The sequence below is a fragment of the Macrotis lagotis genome, chromosome 2 (genome assembly GCF_037893015.1).
Source record: "Macrotis lagotis isolate mMagLag1 chromosome 2, bilby.v1.9.chrom.fasta, whole genome shotgun sequence".
Classification (NCBI taxonomy): Eukaryota; Metazoa; Chordata; class Mammalia; order Peramelemorphia; family Peramelidae; genus Macrotis; species Macrotis lagotis.
The window spans coordinates 236,904,775-236,925,100 of NC_133659.1; the positions used below are offsets into that span (position 1 = coordinate 236,904,775).

Genomic DNA, 20,326 nt, shown 5'->3' on the forward strand with positions numbered 1-20,326 from the left:
CCTAGTTTGACTTCCCAAAAGGATAGATCTGGAAATTCTCAAGAGTTTTTAGAAAGAACAGAAACAATTGCTATTTACACTCACTCTGTGCCATTAAAACCCAAACAATAAGCAGGTGAGGTTTGGGCTGAGGACCTGTTACCAATTAATTGGGTCAATCTAAATTAATAATGCTTGTTGACTGATTAGTTCTATTTAGGAAAGATGACCATGGGTTTAAAGGTTCCATATACTTGTAACATATGAACAAATCATTAAATGTGGAAAAGAGACAAAAACTTTGCAATAATTAGTAAAGATTTTATAAATATTATAGAGTTCATTTAAGTGGCTGGTTCAATAATTACTGAATCAATAACACATTGTTCTTTAAATATACTTCTCCTGGACCAGCATACTGTCTTTTTTGTGTTTACAAAATTTGGGGGATGATCCATGGTGAATTCATAAGTAAGGATATAGCCTACATTCTGAGGGATCAATCATGGACTCATCTTTTTTTTTTTTTTGCAAGGTAAATGGGTTTAAGTGGCTTGCCCAAGGCCACACAGCTAGGTAATTATTAAGTGACTGAGGTCGGATTTGAATTCAGGTACTCCTGACTCAAGGGATGGTGCTCTATCCACTGCGCCACCTAGCTGCCCCACATGTTCTCATCTTTTGATAATTAGTATTAGATGCTCCTTATTAACCAATCAAATTTGGATCAAATTTGTTTTCAAGAAGCTGGTGAAATGGACTGATAATAATCCATGTGAAGAGCTAGTAATTATGAACCTCATCTATCTTACTACTCTCCAGCTTTGTTTTCTAGTTGTTTTTTAAAAAATCACTTTCCTTGAAATAACAACAATAGGAATACTCTCTACTTATTACTGTTTTCAATCAGCAATTAGACTAAGTTCCAGGTACAGGAACTCTATTTTATCTAAACTAATCTATTTCTTTTAGCACCTGATTCTGGGACTTTGGGATTCAAAGAACTTAACAAATGTTTACTGGACAAATAACTACATAATGACTATGGGGATCTCATTTTCCATTTCTATAGCGTTTTACTATTTTCAAAAAAAAAATTTTTATATCTGTTACCTCAATTCTTTCCCATGATGTGAGGTGGACGAGGAACGTCCATTTTATTAAAAATGAGAAAGGAGTCAGAGGATTGTTAACTAGTAACTAGTGTGACTTCCTTCTACTGCATCATTTTTATTAAAATAATATTTTTGCTCAGGACAAAAATAGGATTTGAAGGTATCACTATCATGCCGGGCAATCTCACCCCATCCCCTCTCCCTTCCTCGGCATAGTGCTCGCGGAGAATAAAAGGGAGCTTCTGGAACACGAAAATGACGAAGTCCTTGGGAGACCATCTTAAACAAGACGCAGCAGCTTTTCCCCCTACTGGGCAGCCTCCATTTCCAAGACTTCCGGGGTAATTCCGGAAAAGCCAAAAAAGCCATTTTAGAATCGGGCGGTTTCGCATTCCCCGGACTTCTTTGGGAGTTAGCATAAGGTCTTTGACCGTGGAAAAGGGCGCCCTTTCCTTGTTTCTCTTACTGAACCTCCCGCCAGTTGAAAGTTTCCCCCCTCCCCCGTCAATTGTTTCGTTTTACTGGCTCTGGCATCCCTTCTGCCTATGACGTCTGTGACAGAATGTTTTGCCAGAACGTAAGATGGCTCTCACGGCTTCGGGCCGGCCCGCGCCCGCCTGGAGCTCCTTCCGCCCTCCGCTTCCGCCTGGAACGGAAGTGGACGCTCTGGTCACCTCTTCGGCACCTCCCTCCTCCCGGGCATGAATCCGGAAGCAGCGTTCCCGCCCAGCCCTCATTCAAACGGCCGCTTTCCTGCAGGTTCCTGGTGCCACGGCCTCTGCCGCCGTCGTCTCGTAGGTAGGCGCGTCCTCACCCACCCAGCCCGCCGCCCTCCCTGCCATCTTGGGTCGGTAGGACTTACCGAATCCGTTTTGCCAGAGTGATAGGGAAGGCGTGCGCGGGTGGACACAGCGCCTGCCAACGCGCCCGCACCTTCCTCCCGGCCGCCGCCTCTCCCGGGAGCCGGAGAAAAGCGCAGAGAGGGGCCACTTGTCAGAGATGCGGGGGTCGGAGGGGCATCCGGGCCCTCCGGCACTAAAGCAAGTCGCGCCGGCCGCTGGGGCAGCCAGCCGACCCGAGGTGGTGCTGCAAGTCCGCGGAGCCCAGCCCTCCCATGCCACGGAGGAGGAGCCCGAGGCTCAGCAGGACGGAGCCTTGCCACGGACCTCGCCGCTCGGCCCAGAGCCGACGTGCCACAGGAAAGCTTTAAGTAATTTTTCTTCTCGAGGGGGAGAGGCTGCTCCTCCTCCGAACCCCCATCTCCCCTCCACCCCGCCTCGAAGTAGCCCGTATCGAAGCTGTGTTGTCTCTGAAGGTCTGGAGTTAAACAAAAAGCTGCCACCTAGCTCACAGGAACCAGAATTTTGATTCAAGGAAGCCATATTCAATTCATAATATAAAAATTTCCCTTCAAATCCATGACATTTTCAGTTTACTGCTCTTTCCTGATATCCACTATCCCAATAAATAACTGAGAGTCAGTCATTAACTGTGATGGAGGAGTTAACAAGTATGGCAGAGTTAATAATTCTGTAGAAAAAGAAATACAGATTTAAAAGTTCTCCTCAGATATATTTTAAAAATGCATGGGATTCTAAGACAGATGCATCCTGAGTTTCAGATCAAGCTAGATATAAAACAGAGATGTATACTCAACTAAGGAATTCACCAGTGTCATTGAAGAGTACCTACCTACCCAGATTCCAAATAGAAGAGTTTCTTGTCATCCATAAAGTTCTCCAAATGTTCCTGCTTTCTTTTTCTTTCTTTTTCACTTGACTATTTATCAAAGACATTCTTTTATTTAAATTTTGATTTCCAGAGTCTCCCTCTCTTCCACCTTTCTTTCATCCACTGAGAAGATAAGCCATGTGATATCAATAGTTATTCATGAGATCTTATCAAACATTTCCATATTAGCCATATTTTTTAAAAAAAGCAAGAAAAAGTGAGGAAATTATAAAAATGCTCCTGTTTTCAGATGATATACTAATTGTTTTGAACCCAGAAAAACCTTTCAGTTTTAGCACTTCTGAGAGGGGTGCTTTTGAGTGAATTTTTTGCAGAATTTTGAAGTCTTGGAGAGAGAAAAACTCACCTCATTTGTTTAATGAACATTGGAAGAAATATCCAAAATCTCAAGATTATTTTTTCCTAAGAATCTCTGATTATAAGAAATTCTCGGATGCTTCTCTTTACTTTCTTAAATCTATTGCAGTATGGTTGGTATATATCATTCAACTAAAACTTCTCTCTCCACTGATATGAATAATTTGCCATTTCATGCTTTGTGTTTGTATCCCCATGGCTCCTCAGTAGGCCTTATTTATTATTTGTTTACCTCTTTTTTTTTAAAAAAAGGTTTTTGCAAGGCAGTGAGGTTAAGTGGCTTGCCCAAGGCAAGTGTCTGAGGCTGATTTGAACTCAGGTATACCTGACTCCAGGGCCAGTGCTCTATCCACTGTACCACCTAGCTGCGCCCCCCCCCCCCCAATAGATTACTTAACTGTGATTACCTCTTAACTGTGGATGTTCTTCAAGGCTCAGTCTTAGAGCATTTTGTATTTGATTCTGGAAACAGAAGGGAGCCTCTGGAGTTTATTGAGTTATATTGGAGTGACATAAGCAGACCTGAGCTTTAGGAAAATCACTGGCTAAATGAAGGATGAATTGAGGTGAGAGACTTGAGACAGGCAGTCCCATCATTAGGCTAGTGGAATAGTTTAGACATGATGGCCTGCATCAGAGGAGATGGGGGTATATCTGAGCTATATTACAAAATTAAAATTAATAGGCCTTGGCAACAACTGGGATATGGGAGGTAAGAGATAATGGTAGCAAGAATTAAGAATACTCAGCTGTTGGTTTGATGGACTGGAGAATGGTGTTACCCTCAACAGTAATAATGAAGGTAGTGTTAGTAATGGTGGAAAGTTTAGGGGAAAAGACATTAAGTTCTGGTTTGGACATGTTTAGTTTAAGATGTCTATTGGAGATCTAGTTTGGGATGTCTAAAAGACATCTAGAGATGAGAGATTGGAGCTTAGCAGAGAGTTTGGAGCAGAATAGGTAAATCTGAGAATCATTGGCATTATGAGAATCAGTACATTATGGTAATTAAATCTATGAGAGCTGATAAGATCACTATAAAAAATACTATAGAGGAAGAAGAGAAGAAGACCCAGAACAGAATCCTCCTTAGGGACACTTACGGTTAGAGGGAATTGTCTGGATGAGGATCTCACAAAAGGGACTGAGAGGAGTAAAACTAAAGAGGAGAACCAGGAGAGTGTTGTCTGTGTCCCAAAAACTTAAAAGAGAAGACAGTATCAAGGAGGAGAGGGTAATCAAGAAAGTCAAAAGGACAGCCAGATGGTTGAATGAAGAGAGTGCTTGATCTGGAATCTGGAAGACCTGAGTTCATTAGCAGCTTCAGACACTTAGTGGCTGTGTGATTCTGGGCAAGTCACTTTAACTTTTCTTCATCATCTCAGTTTTCTCATCTGTAAAATGGGGTTAAAAAATAGCACCTACCTCCTAGGCTGTTGTGAGGATTAAATAAAATAATAATTATAATAACTTAGCTTAGTGCCTGACATGTAATAAGCAATTTGTAAATGTTGCTGCTATCATCATCATCATCATCATCATCATCATTATAATTATCATTACTGACTTCAGAAATAGCATGGAGAATAAGAACTGAGAGATCAAGGAGATGAAAGCAGTTTCTGTAAAATGCTAAGTGTGGGAGTCAGATTGTAAGGGATTCCGGAGGAGAGAAATTGGAAGTGCCTTTTCTTTTTAAAAAAAAATTATTTAAGGCAATGAGGTTAAGTGACTTGCCCAAGGTCACATAGCTATTGATATCTTTAAGATATCTTTCTTGTCTTAGAGGGATTGAGGGAATACTAAGAATGTGCTATTTCTTAGACTTCTAGAACTTTAGAGCTGAAAGCACTTTGGAAATTATTTTACAATTGACTTTCCAAAATTATAGCTAGCTATGAGCTTTCCTGGGACTAGGACCCCAGACTTCTTTGTCTTAGTAGTGTTTTGATGCTTTCCTCATTAGTACTTAATAATAATCCCCAGTAGAGTACCTAATATAGTGAAAAGCACTATATACTTTTTTGATCATTTGGCAATCTAATTCTGCCCCCTTCTCTGTCAGCCTTTTCTTACCTTGGGAGTAGTTCCAGAAGCCAGGAATGTATATGCAGGTAGAGGCCCGAACTGGCTCCTTTCTCCATCTGAAGAGGTCTCCTGGTATCCGATCCTGGTCTCTTCTTGTAGGTAAGCCCAAATACCTTGCTCTGAAATGGAAATGCCTTTCTCCTCTTCCACCCATTTTCCTTTTCACTACTTAAAAATGGGAAGAAGGAGTTATTTGTTCAGAGCTGTTGCTTCCTACCTTCTATTTGTAATCTCTTCAGGGGAGGGAACAGAACCATATGATACTTATCTTCAGATGGGTGACTAGAAACAACCTAGAGAATTAGTACTTTTTAAATTATCATTTTATTTTTTCAATTACATGCAAAGGTAGTTTTCAACTTTCATCCATTTGCAAGAGGAATTAGTTCTAACTAATGTTTTTTTATTTTTCTTGTTCCAGGGATCTTGTCCATTGGTTTGGCAGCTGCATACTACAGTGGAGGTACAGTGGCCTTCTTGTTGCTTGTTAAGGATTTATTTTCCTTGGGGTTTTTTACTTTTTGCCCTCCTAATTTTTCACTTTTCACCCATTTGATTTTTATCTTTATCTGTGCTGATTTCTTTTCTTATTTCCTTAAGGTTGTATTGATAATCATATCATTAGTTCCATCAACTTTTTATTGAGCACCTTCTAAGGCAGGTTTTCCCAGTTCATTTAGTTATTATGTGTTACATCCATCATCCATTCCAATTCAGGTGGAAATGAGGGCCATTAATCCATATCTGAGGATCGATACAGGCTGCAAATTAACTTAGTTTTAAAATGTAATATTATCTATGTTTTATCATGTTTTTATTTTGTTAAGTATTTTCCATTTTCATTTTAATCAGTCTCATGTCACACTTGGGAGAGTTGGCCTGTGAGCTGTGTGTTTGTCACTTCGATTGTACATCATCAAGAATGTGATTAACTTTGCTCACCACCATTATATTGTGTTTCTCATTAATAACTATGTGACATCCATTGGAATGGGATCTGTTTCAATATGAATGTTAATTCATCCAGGAGGGATTTAGTGAGTCTATGGTCTTGTTATCTTCTCCCCCCACCCATCCTAAGCTTTTTGATCCACATTTTTTAATGATTAGAGCCTAGTTTTCTTTTGTTAGCTGGGGACTAGTCTATGGATGATTTAACTATTTTGGATTACTTTGAGTCTTTTCATTCCTTGGAATTATCCAGATATTGTCACAAGGATGCTAAGTCTCAAACTGTAAAGGAATTTCTATTCATAAAATCATAGATTCTTAAAACTAGAAGGGACCTGAGATATCATCTAATTCAAACCACTTCATCCTATACAGAAAGAAATAAGGCCTAAAGAGGGGAATTGATTTGCTCAATATTACACATTAGCAGTGCCAGATCCATGATCTCATCTTTTGTTACATTGTTTCTTGCACCTTACCATTCCCAAATATAGAACTGGACATGTATGAGACTAAATAAATAATTACAAATTTTTCTTTTTGTTTTAAGTAACAAGTTCAGTGCTTTAAGTTCCAGAATTCATAGAACCCTTCTAAGCTCATCCAGACATTGAAATGAACTTACTTAGATATGGGCTATAAATTAGATATGGGCTATGTTATCTTCAGTATACAAATTAGCTTGCCTCCAGGCCATGCTCTGAATTGGTTAGGACTTCTGATTTTAAGAGCCACAGAGAATTTTTCTTCCCTTCCTTCTTCCCCTCCTCCCTCTTTCTCTTCTCTCCTTTCCCATTGAATTTAATTGCTTCTGCTGCTTAGGAAGCTACTACAGTAGTAACCACCCCATGGAATGGGTAAGAGGAAATTGTCTTTCTGAGCTTGTTTGCTTTCAGTTCATTGTTGGCTTCCCCCTTTTTTTTTTTTGGCCATTTATCACTATTTATTCTGGGTATTTGCTTTCTAGATAATCTAGGCTGGAAATTCTTCTATGTCACAGGGTGTCTGTTTGTGGCGGTGCAGAACTTAGAGGACTGGGAGGTAAGGGCTCAAGAAAATGTGATTGATGGAAGAATTGGGGTGGGAGGTTCCCCAGAGCAGAAGAAAGGTCAAGTGCTCTGAATGGATTAAGGGGGAAGGGACATCATGACAGAAGTGACTTTTGAGTTGACCTTGGATAGAAATTTAGCTTATTAAGAGGGCAAGGAAGGGAAGGCTGGGATAAAGACACAGAATATAACAGTGCAGTGAGCATCAGGGGACTAGGGAGTAGCCTAGTTTGGCTAGAGCACAGTCTGTGAGTGAAATATTATGCTTGAGGGTCCCAAAGTTCTTAAGGATCCTCCTTCATCATTGTTACTATTTTTAGTGGCAATTAGGATTAGAGAATACATATTAACAAACCTGGGGCTGTGAGAATTCATATTGTGCTGGTGCACAGCTTTTGCTCTAATCTAAGAATAGGTTTCAAAAATGATCAGATTGTAGAGATAATTCTCCAGTGCCTCAAGGAAATTTTGAGATATTCAGACATTATTCCTCCCGGCACCACCAGTCAATTTCTGATTACTTTCCTCAATGTTCTCTTACATTAGAGAATGATGCTTGTCTCCTTCATAAGGGGAGGTGGATGCAGTATTAAGAGAGAATTAGGACAAGGACTGAATATTCTCTCTCTCATATTATTAAAGTATATTGTCCTCTGAGAGCTATAGTTGTGTCCTTATCTTCTCCACTGAAATCCACATGACTTTCTGATATCCTGGTAGTTTCTATTGTTTCTGCAACAAGAATGGTTATGCTGACTTGACTGTTTTTTTTTCAATCCCCAAATTAAGAGAATCAGACTTGTAGAGGAATAATAAATTAATAACTTAAGGTGTTGGGATTTTGTCTGGGATGCATAGACAAAGGATATTTTTCAAGTTCTTTTCCTCATTGTTCCCTTCTGAGAAATTTGTTTGCTGTCAGCATAGAAAATAATATCTGACACTAGGAAATGTACAGTGTAATTGAAGGATTAGGGAGGATTAGGGAATTGTCTGTCATAATCATTAAGTAGAAGGGGAATAGTTTTGGGGTTTTTTTGGAGGTTAGATGAAATTAGTATGTCTGCTAAACCTTGTATGGCGACCTTTTGCTATTTTTTTTTTCTAGGAAGCCCTATTTAACAAGACTACTGGGAAAGTAATCTTGAAAACATTCAACCTCTACAAGAAAATATTGACAGCTTCTAGAGCTTGCCAAGAACAAGGTAGGGACTGTATTATTTAATTAAGTGCTGGAGTGGGATGCAAAAGTGCCGCTTTTGTTTATTAAGTAGTCTTTTTGATTGATTAATCTAGTTTTAAAATTAAACTTTTTTTTTTTAGTTTTTTTTCCAAGGCATTGGGGTTAAATGACTTGCTCAAGGTCGCACAGCTAGGTAATTACTATTAAGTGTCTGAGACCAGATTTGAACTCAGGTATTTCTGACTCCACAGCCAGTGCTCTATCCACTTTGCCACCTAACCACCCTCAAATTAAACTTTTAAAGAACAAGGTAAATGAAAGTTCTTAGATCTGGGAAGAAATTCATCTAGTATTTACCCTTTCTTTTGAGATGAGGGATCTATGGCCCAGAATAGTAAGGGACTTGTCCAAAGTCACATAAAGAATAAGTGGCAGAATGAAGTTTCAAACCCAGATCTTCTGATATCAAATATACTTTTTCTATTGTATCACATGGCTGTCCATGTTCTTATGATTTTACCTATGAAAATAAGATAAGAAAGCTATTCTTTTGCAGCAGTATGAATTTGGCCATTATTGTCTCTACTTACTTTTATGAGCAAACTGTAATAGCATTGAAATTGCTTGGATATTATTAATCCTGCAGTCAAGAAGGAAAGTGAGGATAGTAAGAGTTTATTATCCCAGCTGTCAGGAGTTATCTTCCCTCACCCCCACCCCCACAGTTTTTAGAGACCCTGATGACTCCTCGCTTTCAATACTGTCTAGATAGTATCTGATGCTATGCTGAGCTCATTTTGCCTCATAAAATAGAAAATTGTAGCCATGGGGGATATTGCCTTAATGGCATGTTAAAGCTTCCTTTAGGAATTCTAATATCATCAAGAATTTAGAGGCAGGAGATGGTCCAGCTAGCTTATTATCTATCTCCTTTCAACACTATGAATTTAGAGAGTGAATGAGAAAGGGTATTCTATTCTCATAATTTGTGGTCATTTGATATAAGAAACTGAGCATTGCTATGTCCATAGTACATGCTAACTGTTACTCAGGAACTATATTGGTTTCTGGTTGTATATCTTTTTTTTGGGTTGACTGTTTTGGAATCCAATTTTTTGCTAAGTCATCCTAGTAGGTGTTCATTTACAATAACTTCAAGCAACTTTGTTACATGTTAACATGTATGTACTAAATCCTCTAGCTTAGAATCTTCTTTCCCTCTTTGTATCCATCTAGAAAGACTGAGCTTTGATAATCATTAAGAGGCAAAGTAAATTCAGGTTCATTGACTATTCTTAGAGGCCTTTCCAATCTCCTCATTTTATAAATGAGGAAACAGTCCCAGAGGATTAAGTGACTTCCCCTAAGGTTACAGACTTGTCAAACCAAGTCTTTGACTCCAAATGTGATGTTCTTTCTCCTCTATCCCACTGTAACTCGGGGAGAAAGCTGAGACAAATGAAACAAATAAAATGCTCTCTAACCAGTACATATAGAATTGGAATCCAAAAATTGATGTGCTCCCCTATGGAAAAATAGGTCAGCTATGGTTGATGGTTTCTAGGGAGATGTTGCTTTGTACTATTGTTTTGACTTTATGTTTGGGAGAATATGAAGCAGAATCCTCTGAAGCACATTGGCCTGAAAATACTGCATATTATTTAACAGATTGAGAAACAAAGGTTGGTGAATATTTACTGTTGTTCCTGGGTACTTTCCAATGACTGAATTTCTTCAAACCTCAGAATCTCATTATGTTATTGTTGGAAAGAACTTTAGAGATCAGATAATCCAACCTTCTCATCCACAATTGAAGAAACTAAGGCCCAGGAGGGGAAATGACTTACTTTCAATCTAGCTCATTCAGAGATGGGAATGGGATGCATTGCTTCTCTTGTGTTGAGTGAAATATGTTTACATGGAGTTTATGAAAGATTTAATTGAGAGCTCATCCGTTTTAGGCATGGGAGAGGAACTTATGACTTTTATCACTGCCATTATCATTCTGTGGTATCTTATGAGATTTGACAGTCTTATTTGACCATTAACTATTCTTATCTTTTCAGTGGTGGTTGAACTGAATGATATTCAGGATGTGAATGTCATAGAGGAGAAAGTTCGATATTTTGGGAAGGGCTATACAGTGGTACTTCGGTTTGCAACAGGCTTTTCCCATCCTCTCACCCAGAGTGCAGTAATGGGTCATAGGAGGTAAGATGACAATGTCTTGGGAATGGGGTGTGGATAGGGGGAAATGGTGAACTTCACCCTCATTTTCAGTGACATTTAGGTTATATGTGTATCTATAGCAGCTTAAACATATTTTATTTTAATTCTTCTTTCAAGTTGCTGACATGTGTTCCATTTTGGGTCATTAGCACCCACATCCTAGATTCACAGAATTTAGAGCTAGAAGGAACTCTCGATACTATTTGGTTTCAGCCACCTAATTTTATATAGTATAACTAATTGAAGACCCAAAGAGGGAAGGTGACTTTGGTGAAGGTCACACAGTAAATAACTCAACAGCATCTGAATGTAGATTCTTTGATTCCAAGCATATACTCTTTTAAGTATACCACACTACTTTGTTTAAAATCATGGTTGCTGGTAATACTTAGATTTTCTGGCTGTCCTTGAAGCCTGAATCATTTTTTCTTGTGTTTTGTAATTCATTCCATTGGGTGTGCCTTTTGGATCCCATCTGGGTTAGACTCTGCTGAGAAAGGGGTAGTGATAGAATAGTTTTTTTTCCTTGGGGCTTTCCATTAGGTGACTTCTTGTTACTACTTCTTGGGTCCCTGAGGAGTAGAATGGAAACAAGGACAACTATCGCCATTTTACAGACAAGGAAACTGAAGGCCAAGCAGTAAGAGACATCTGGATCAAGTAGACCCAAATTGGCCTCAGCACTATCTGGTTAGACGGTATGCAGACTTTCATTTGGGCAAAGAAACTGGGAATGATGAAGTGCTCAAGCATCAAGTTTGTATAAGAGCCAAGGTCTTGGCACTGCCTATGGTAACAAGATCCTGCATTATGATAATACTTACATGTTGGCGCCTTAGTGAATCTGTGTTGAAAGCTAAATTAGAATGTGCTTACACAATCAACTCTAAAGCTGCCATCTTCCTGGATGATTTCAATTCAGATATGTTCCCCCAAACAACCTTTTGACTCTTTAGGGCCTGTTTTTATGTGGATATTAAGGTGTTCTGGGTCAAGAGAGATATTGAAAGTGACTCTTTCCACTTCATGATTCCTTTTTCATTGCAAAGCTTTTATTCCTTGAGGCAGTGGTCCTAAAGTTGACACACAGAGGGGTCTTCATTTGCTTCTAATCTAAAAAGGAAATCAATGGGTAATGGTACCTGATTTTCTTTGAGTTTAACTTTTGGCTGTAACTTTCCTGTCAATAACCTTTTAATCTGGAAAATTTACCCTCTTAGAAGTCCAAAAGACTTCATAGCCAGTTTTGGCTCATAATATATCCTCTCCCCTTTTTTATATATGGGAAAACTGAAGCACAAGTTAACGGAGGGAATTGTTCAAAGTCACATAGCCAGTAGTAGAGTCATCAACATTTCCACTCTCACAACTTGTCCACTTCCTGAGGGTATTACTTGGAATAATATTAATCCTTCACATTTAGGCAAGGGGAAATAAGAAAGGGAACAGACTAAAATGAAGTGGAGATGGGTTGTTGGTGGGATTGGGGAATGAAGAACAAATCTGCTTCAGTTTTCCTGGACTATTATTTATGTATATAAAGGATTGAGGGATGGTCTTAATGTGCCTTGGTAACTTGAATTCTTCCTCTTCCTTCTTTTTCCCACTCCGTATCTCAGTGATGTGGAAGTAATTGCCAAGCTTATCACCAATTTTCTGGAGCTGCACCAGCCAGAGAGCCCCAAAGACTTGTCCCAGAGCAGTGACACTGAGGCCAGTGATGTGGATGATCCCAGGCACCAGAACTAAGTTTGAGCGGACATTCCGAGCCACTGAATCTGGCTGCCCTGATTCCTCCTGCAGCTTTTGATATTTCCTTTTTTTTTTCCTTCCTTCCCCAGGACAGCCTTCTTGGCTAGATTTGTTTTTCACAGTGATGTGGGTTGCTAGCAGAGGGGTCTATGTTTTGTTTCTGTTTCTTTGACAGAGCACCCAGCTCACCAGTTTGAACCTTAAATCATGTGATCAATATGTTGAGTTTGCCCCTTCCTTCTTTTTTTGTGTAGAGTCACAGTACTTAAAGGACCTCTAGAGATTATCCAATCATGTCATTTTACAGAGGAGGAACCTGAAGCTGAGAAGGGGGAAGTGACTTTCTTAAGGTCACACAGTTTAATAAGTGGAAGAGCTGGGACATGAACCATATCATATATAAATCCATTATTTTTTCCACTACACCATGTTGCCTTATGCCATTCTCTCAGGAGTGGGAGATTAGGCTGACATGTGTCCTTAACCACTGGTCAGTTTTCCTCACCTAGAGTATTGAAGTGGTCTGGGCAAGAAGGCTCTTTTGAGACTTCGCTTCAGAGATAAGGATGAAGAAAAACAAAATGAAGGGAGGACTTGAGAGGAATGAGTTTTGAGGAGAAATTTGAATATCAACCTTTGAAACTACTTCTATTGAGCAGGAATTCCTAACTTGGTGTCCATGGATTCATGGTTAGATTTCATAGAACATTTGAACTGAGAGGGGGGAAGGAAAAAAATAGATCAATTTTCACTAGCCTCTCACTGAAACTTAGCATTTCCTTCAATTGTGAATTTTTAAAAAAAAATAGTATTCTAGGGGTGGCTAGGTGGTGCAGTGGATACAGCACCGGCCTTGGAGTCATGAGTACCTGAGTTCAAATCAGGCCTCAGACACTTAATAATTACCTAGCTGTGTGGCCTTGGGCAAGCCACTTAACCCCATTTGCCTTGCAAAAAACCTAAAAAAAAAATAGTACTCTAAAAGGGAGTTTATGCTGTATACTTCACCATACTGTCAATGATGTCCATGACACAAAAATGCTTAAGAATTGGTTTAGAAATATTTTGAATGTTCTTAATCACATTTATAAAAATTACTGCCTCATTATGGCACCAAATGAAGCAGTGGTAACTAGCCGTTTAAGTATTTAATTGTTTCTGTGAAATTTTAGGGAGCTGACAACCCCAGCCCTTCAGAGGGGTTTGAAGTGATTATGTGATCATTGCTGGTTGTAGATTCTGTTGTGTACTTTTTTAAATGTTTTGTCCCTGGAAGTTATTAGGAAGCCAATCCTTATCCTGCCTTCTCAATATTTCTCATCTGGGGAATATTTAAAATAAGGGATCTTAGGAGAGGCCAGAAGTTCCAACTTTATACCAGCCTTATATATTAAAGCCTGGTAAATGAATTGAATTGGTCAACTGAGAAATGAGATCTCTATACCTCCAACTCAGGTCCCAGCTTGAAATGAGGTTTGGGTTGAGACAGAGTGTATCTAACTATAAAACTAGGAATGTTTTGGGGATTATGAGTAACTCAGAAATTTTCCTGAGATCTCAATGTTTTCCTACTTCCTTCAAATTCTGAACAACCTCTGCCTTTTTTTTAACCAGCCTGTCTTTCTGATAATGGTGAACCAAAGGTATAGAGTGAAAACTGAAGTTTGCAACCTGTCTTGTGAGTGGCCTACTTAGTATATCCAGCTCCAGCTTATTGTATTTAGACCTCACAGTTGTGTCATCATGTAGAATCCTTCCTGTTACTTGTGTGCTCAATAGGAGGATGCTGCTGGTTGCATGTGTCAGGTCTTATTTTGAGATGTTTTGCCAACTGTAAAATCTAAAGTCAATGATTAAAAGTATCCTTTCATTCATTTTTCACTACTTAGGTTTCAAAACTACACAGCTTATGAAATGAGTTTTCAGCCAAAGAAATAATAGCCATTTTAGATAAATGGCAGAGAAGTTGTTCTAGATATTCATTTTCTGCTTCTGATAAGTTATTTGGGGAAACTTGTAGGATAGAACTGTTTGGCCAGTGGATCCAAGCCCAGAAGAACTGGATGAACTGTAGGCCATGAGACTGGTGGCTTCTGAGAATGGGGCTTGAAAGTTCAATTCTTGAACTGACAACTCAGGCCATGCTTACTGAGATCTGGCTTGTTTTCTTGCATAGCTGTGTTTCCTCTAACTTGACTTGGCAGAATTAGGGCATCTGCCCTGCAATTACTTTGTTTGGCTCAGTACTACATTTTTTTTTTCTTCAGAAAAAATGTATGATGCTTCTCTGTCAGGACAGATTGAGACAGGGCAGGATAAGTTCTGTGTTTACAGAGCAGCATATATACCTTCCGTAATTTACCTTTGGCTGATTCCCTTGTGAAAGGAATATCTCAGATGATGGGATTCTCTTTTCCTACATTTTCCGTCCTCAAGAGTTAGGAAGACCCAGTTTTAGCATACAAAGATGTGCTCATATATGACTTTGGTAATTTGTTGTCCTTTCTATTCCCTGCCTTTTCACTCCTCTGTGAACTCAGTGGTTAGATGTCTAGTTCCCAAAGAAAACAGGTGTGGGGAAGTCTTGGGAGTCATCAGACTTAATTTCAAGAACTCTGAAGACCTGGTAGGATGTTGTTTTAACATACTGGATTTTAGTTTCCTATCTACCCCTGCCCCAGTTATTTCAGTATTGCTTTATGAGAATTAGAACTTCACCAGCTACACTGTCTTGTTTAATTGAGTAGGTGGGGCTCCCTGCCCATTTCATTTTGGATACCCATAATAAGTTTCATGATATGTGGCAGGGATTAGCTTTCAGCTGAAGAAAATGCACTGGGTGTGTTAGACACTTAACACATTACTTGCATGTGGGATGAAGTGCTTTCCTCTTCTAAATTTTTCACATAGATTGGAGGTTGAGTTTGGGTGGATCCATCACAAGTTTATGTAGTCCTCTTAAAGAGGTCATTACTTGTATGAGAATGAGAGCTGGTTCACCATGGCCACACAATAGACCAGCTCTCAGTCTCACACTTATATACATTTCCTTGTCATAAGGTACAAAGAAAGCATCAGTATCGAGACATAGTTGCTGGTGAAATGGCTAGATAAAGTGAGTCAGTATTTTAATACTTGGACACCAACTTACATTTTTCCAATCAACATATGTGAAATCCAAAAAAAAATGGAAAGCTTTTTTAGTTATTTAACCTACAAGTTAGCCTTTTTGCCAGAGGTCTGATAGACCATGTCAAACACTCTTCTCCAATTGCCCACTTGGTTATTAACAAGGAGGCTAGGCAGTAAGAGCAAAGAAATCCATAAGATGGATAATTATAGTCTCTAAATAACTGACATTTGACAGTGACTTCTTTGGTCCATGAATCCTTTCTTCAGATAAAGTGACATGGGCTCTGCAATTGCACATTTCTTGATGAACTTGGTCCTGATCTTGGCCCTGTGAATTATTCTTTGATTCACTTAGAAACATGGAACTGTGGTGGTTCACCTCTGTCCCTGAAGCTCCCAATGGGAAATTTTTTTCCTTGTTTAGTGCTGAGGGCTGATAGTTATTTTGGGGACTTTAGAATACATTTTACTGTTACATACCTACTTTTAGAACAATGCATTTCTTGAATAATTTTCAAATTTTCTTATAAACATATTCTTAAAGCATGTGGAAAAGTCAGTTATTACCTCATAATTCCTCAGGACCCCCCCCCCCTTCCTCTGGGTGGGAGCTGGGCTTCTGGAGTTCTGCCCAGATCCTCCACCACTTAAAGAGGACATTTGGTAATTTCCTCATTTCCCACCTGGCTGCTTTCCTGGACTTCATCATCTTCAGAAACTCATTCTGCAAGATGAAATCAACCCAGAAACTTGGAGGTTCTCAGATCATTTCCTGTTCCAGCTGCATGAGATTATTGTGCCAGGCTCCTTCCTCCTTTCACCTGCTTTTTATGTGTAATCTCCTCATTAGACTGTGAGCTCCTTGAGGGCAGGGACAGTTTTTGGCCTTTCATTGTATTCTGTGCACAATGCCTGGTGCATGATAAATGTGCTTAATAAATGTTTAATGCCTAACTTTGAATTATGATTTTCAACCATATCATGGCACTTCTGTAGGATTACTGTGGTTCTATTTTCATAACCTTCATCAGTTTTCTTATTCAGTGAAGCAGATGATGTCTTGTTATGGAAACAAAGATTTATACTTGACTAGCTGTTCTTTTATATGGAAATAACAAAAAAGGTATTGATGTTATAAACATTCTTTGCCATTCAGTGAAACTCTTATTGTATGTGTAGCTTTCTGGGAAGTGCAGTTTCTTTCTGCTCTTAATTTTCCCCCAGGTTGGGGAGCAGAACACTGAGGGGTTTGGGGTTGGCTTCTTTTGTTTCTGAAGCAATTATATGGCTGTAGAGTTAAAACTAAGAAGTTTGTGGAAGTCTGTTACAGCTCTATTTCGGCAACTACCCAGGCAATGTCATCATTCTTGGTTGGGGAGAAAAGGTAGGTTATATTTAAAAAGCACAAATGCTGGTCAGCTTTTCTAGTCTTATAAAGGAAGTTAGCATGTCAATGAACCATTCTTTCTGAATATGGCTGAGAAATACCTAACCTCTATTTCCATTCCTACTTTCAGTTCACTGGGCTTCCATTCATTCTCAAATTCTAGCTTAGGCATTCACCTTAAATGATTACTGTTCAAGTTCCATAATTTCCCTGCAACTCCCCTCCCCAGATGTATTTCCCCCCCCAAACTGACAATTACAGAATCACAGGATCACAGAATTTCTTGAGTCTGAAGAGACCTTAGAAGTCATCTAGTTCAATTTGTTACATGAACAGGAATTTTTAATACAAGATCTCTTAAGAGTAGTCTTCTGTTTGAAAATCTATGGGAGGGGCGGCTAGGTGGCCTAGTGGATAAAGCACCGGCCTTGGAGTCAGGAGTACCTGGGTTCAAATCCGGTCTCAGACACTTAATAATTACCTAGCTGTGTGGCCTTGGGCAAGCCACTTAACCCCATTTGCCTTGCAAAAAAACCTTAAAAAAAAAGAAAAAGAAAAAAAATCTATGGGAGCAAGCAATCCAAACTTCTGTAAGCAACATATTTCATTTTTGGACTCCTATCAGAAAGGTTTTTCTTATATTGAGGTGATTTATACATTTATGCAACTTCTACCTATTGATTCTAATTTTGCCCTCAGTAGTTACTATGGCCCCCTTACATGATTTCCATTAAGTCATATCCCTGATTCTATCAAATCCTGGTATGGTATTTATAGTCTTCAGTCTCAGCATCTTGGTGTTAACCCTCTCTGAAGCTACTGTGGCTTGCCAATGCCTTATTTAAAATAATATACAGGATTGAACACAATATTCCCAGTGTGATAATCCTAGTGCCCTGTAAAGAACCTATACTAACTCCTCACTGCCTTGAAAGTAGGCAACTAAAGAATGGAAACTTATGCTGCATCATACCAGAACCTATAGTGGAATGGGTAATAGTTTTCCAAGAATGATAGAAAGGGGTAGCAAGTCATCTGTTTACCCTCTCCAAAAACAAAAACAAAAACACCCATACACCTTTGTGTAAGTGGTACACCAAGCAACATGGAAGCTTCCATGAGAAATTTTGGAATTCCTCCAAGCTCTAGGACGTTTTCAGAGCTCACCAATCCAAAGGTGGTTTAACACAGCCTGCTGGTCACAAGAACCAACAAAGCAAAATTCTTGAATACAGCTGAACCAAATAAAAAGTATCAACTATGTTAATTTGTGATTTTGAAGACAGTATGTGCCTCTGCTAACTATTTCTATTTTAATTTGGCAATACTATCTAGCCCAACTAATAGCTGAATTGGAGTTTCCTCTTTAATATCCCTGACAAGTGGTTCTCATCCAGCTGCCCTGCACTGAAAAATCTTTGGCAATGGGAGACCCCACTAGAGGGAGCTCATTCTGCTTTTGGAAAGTTCTAATTGCTGGGAAGTCTTTTCCTTTGGATTGAGTTAAAATTTGCCTCTGCAATTTCTATACATTCATTGTTGCTGGTTTTGCATTATTCCCCCACTGCCTTTTCAAGACTCATCATTCCTCAGGGCTCAACATAGGAAGTCCCCTTAACTAACTCTCATGCCAAGGGCTTAGTCTCCTCACCATCCTGATCATTCTTTGCTGGTAATTCTCTGGCACTTTAGTAGACAAGAGGTTAGAATATATAATGAAAAATTCTAGGAGGGTACTGAAATGAGAATGAGCCCCCCAAATGAAACTTAAACAATTTACATTTCTGCTTGGTGAGAAGACAGAATATATTATGAAAGATTCTAGGAGGGAAATGAAATGAGAACAGGCCCCCAAATGAAACTTAAACAACGATTTTGCCTAAGGTCTGAGTGTCACTTAAGCCAAAATTCTTGACTGCAAATTTTGGACTCCTTTCAGATAGAGTATGTATATAGATAGAAGTCCAAATTCTTAGAGGTCAAGGTCTTAAATTCTTTATATTCCATCAGTGGAATGTATGGAAATAGGCATTTTTGCATAGTGGAATCCTGATTGTAAAACCGCCACCAAAGCCATAGGTTCTTATCTTCTGCTGGGCTTCAGTATAAATATGAGTATCAGGGTCTAGCCAAGGAGCAAGTTATAGGTTGAAGGAAAAGGGGATACCCATGGAACGGGTCATTTTTTTCTGTGTTTCTTTGGAAAGTTTTAATTGCTGGGAAGGCTTTCCTTTGGATCCTTAAAATTTGCCCCTACAATTTCTGTGCACTCATTGTTTCTAGTTCTGCATTAGTACTGAGGAAAAAACAAGTCTTAAAAGTAAATTTCTATGCTTGACTACATTAAGAGCAATAGGTGGAATGATAGATTTTTTTTTTGTGATGAACTGTAACTGTAACCTCTGTATTTTCTTTTACTTCTTCAAATTCCCTCAATTGATCATAATTTTTGCTGGTCAGCTTTTCCAGTCCTATAAAGGAAGTTAGCATGTCAATGAACCATTCAATAAAGGATGTATTTAAACTTTCATTTGTTTTTGTAAAGGTACCTTACATAGTGGAGAACTTTTACCTTTCTCTTTCCATCCATTAATTACCACATGTCTATCATATCTGATTTTTCTATTGATACATTTGTAAAGAAAGGTAGAAAGGGACACATTGAGATTCCCGACTCTTAAAGTTTGTTGTCTATTTCATCCTATAATTCAATTATTTTTTCCTTCAAGTATTTGAATGCTTTGCTGTTTTTGTGCATATATTTTAGTATTAACATTATTTATAGCTTTTCAAACAATGTAATTTCCCTGGTTACCTTTTTTTTTTGGCTTTTTTACTTTTACTTTTTTTTAACTGCTGCCTTGTGGAAACTATGATTGCCACACCTCTAATTTTTTGGATTCACTTGTGACATAATAAATTCAGCTTCATCCTTTCATAGTAATAGCTTTTAACACAATACCCAGCCTTCATGCCTCAATGTCTTTTCAGATTTTGACCTAGCATCAGATTTTTCCATCATACTCACAGGAATCCTCCCAACCCTATTCCCCTCCCCTCAGCACTGCTTTCATGTTTAAGATGATTGGCCTTAGCCATTTGTAATAATCCCCACGAGGTTAGTGGTGGGTAAGCTTTCCACATAAGATAGGTTACTTCCACGGTAAAGACTGAACTGCTATTGCTGCATCTAAATCTTGCAATAGCTGCTGTAGCTTCTGAATGGTGGGATGGATGTTTTCTTCCAGCCATTCCTCTATTGCATCTGGGTAGAAAATTTTCTCAAGTGCTACCTGCAGCTCTTGAATGACAGCATTCCACTTGGTTAGGAGACTGAAGGGAAATGGAAAAA

The 20,326-nt window shown here is 38.9% G+C and overlaps 3 protein-coding genes across 9 annotated transcripts in view; 1 reads left to right on the forward strand and 2 right to left on the reverse strand.

Annotated features, from left to right (window-relative positions):
* The window catches only part of NARF (nuclear prelamin A recognition factor), a 94,297-nt gene extending 92,276 nt beyond the window's left edge, over positions 1-2,021 (reverse strand). Inside the window, exon 1 of the mRNA XM_074225217.1 lies at positions 1,957-2,021. The gene's annotated coding sequence lies outside the window, so the exon portion shown is untranslated. The remainder of the gene's footprint in view (positions 1-1,956) is intronic.
* Positions 1,704-19,672, forward strand: CYBC1 (cytochrome b-245 chaperone 1). Of its 6 annotated transcripts, none has more exons than XR_012476027.1 (8): positions 1,704-1,892; positions 5,269-5,390; positions 5,713-5,754; positions 7,210-7,283; positions 8,400-8,496; positions 10,541-10,685; positions 11,281-11,401; positions 12,323-12,411. XR_012476027.1 is itself a non-coding variant. In XM_074225220.1 (7 exons), the coding sequence occupies exons 2-7, from the start codon at positions 5,306-5,308 to the stop codon at positions 11,345-11,347; spliced, it is 510 nt and encodes a 169-aa protein (XP_074081321.1). In that variant the 5' UTR covers positions 1,704-1,892; positions 5,269-5,305; the 3' UTR covers positions 11,348-12,414. The 6 variants fall into 6 exon arrangements, 4 of the variants coding, with proteins under 4 accessions (XP_074081321.1, XP_074081322.1, XP_074081319.1 ...); XR_012476026.1 differs by having other exon boundaries at positions 11,281-11,495; positions 12,323-12,410; XM_074225220.1 differs by having other exon boundaries at positions 11,281-12,414.
* The window catches only part of HEXD (hexosaminidase D), a 35,129-nt gene continuing 34,291 nt past the window's right edge, over positions 19,489-20,326 (reverse strand). For both annotated transcript variants that reach the window (XM_074225215.1, XM_074225216.1), the window contains one exon: positions 19,489-20,307. In XM_074225215.1, coding sequence (XP_074081316.1) covers positions 20,127-20,307 — 181 coding nt within the window. In that variant the 3' untranslated portion in view covers positions 19,489-20,126. The remainder of the gene's footprint in view (positions 20,308-20,326) is intronic.

Bases quoted from the DNA above. Each gene is read 5' to 3' on its own strand.
- CYBC1 (XM_074225218.1), top strand. From the start codon at position 5,306: ATGTATATGCAGGTAGAGGCCCGAACTGGCTCCTTTCTCCATCTGAAG. The intron at 5,755-7,209 runs GTACAGTGGCCT...TTTGCTTTCTAG, and splicing joins AGCTGCATACTACAGTGGAG to ATAATCTAGGCTGGAAATTC. The intron at 8,497-10,540 runs GTAGGGACTGTA...TTATCTTTTCAG, and splicing joins TAGAGCTTGCCAAGAACAAG to TGGTGGTTGAACTGAATGAT.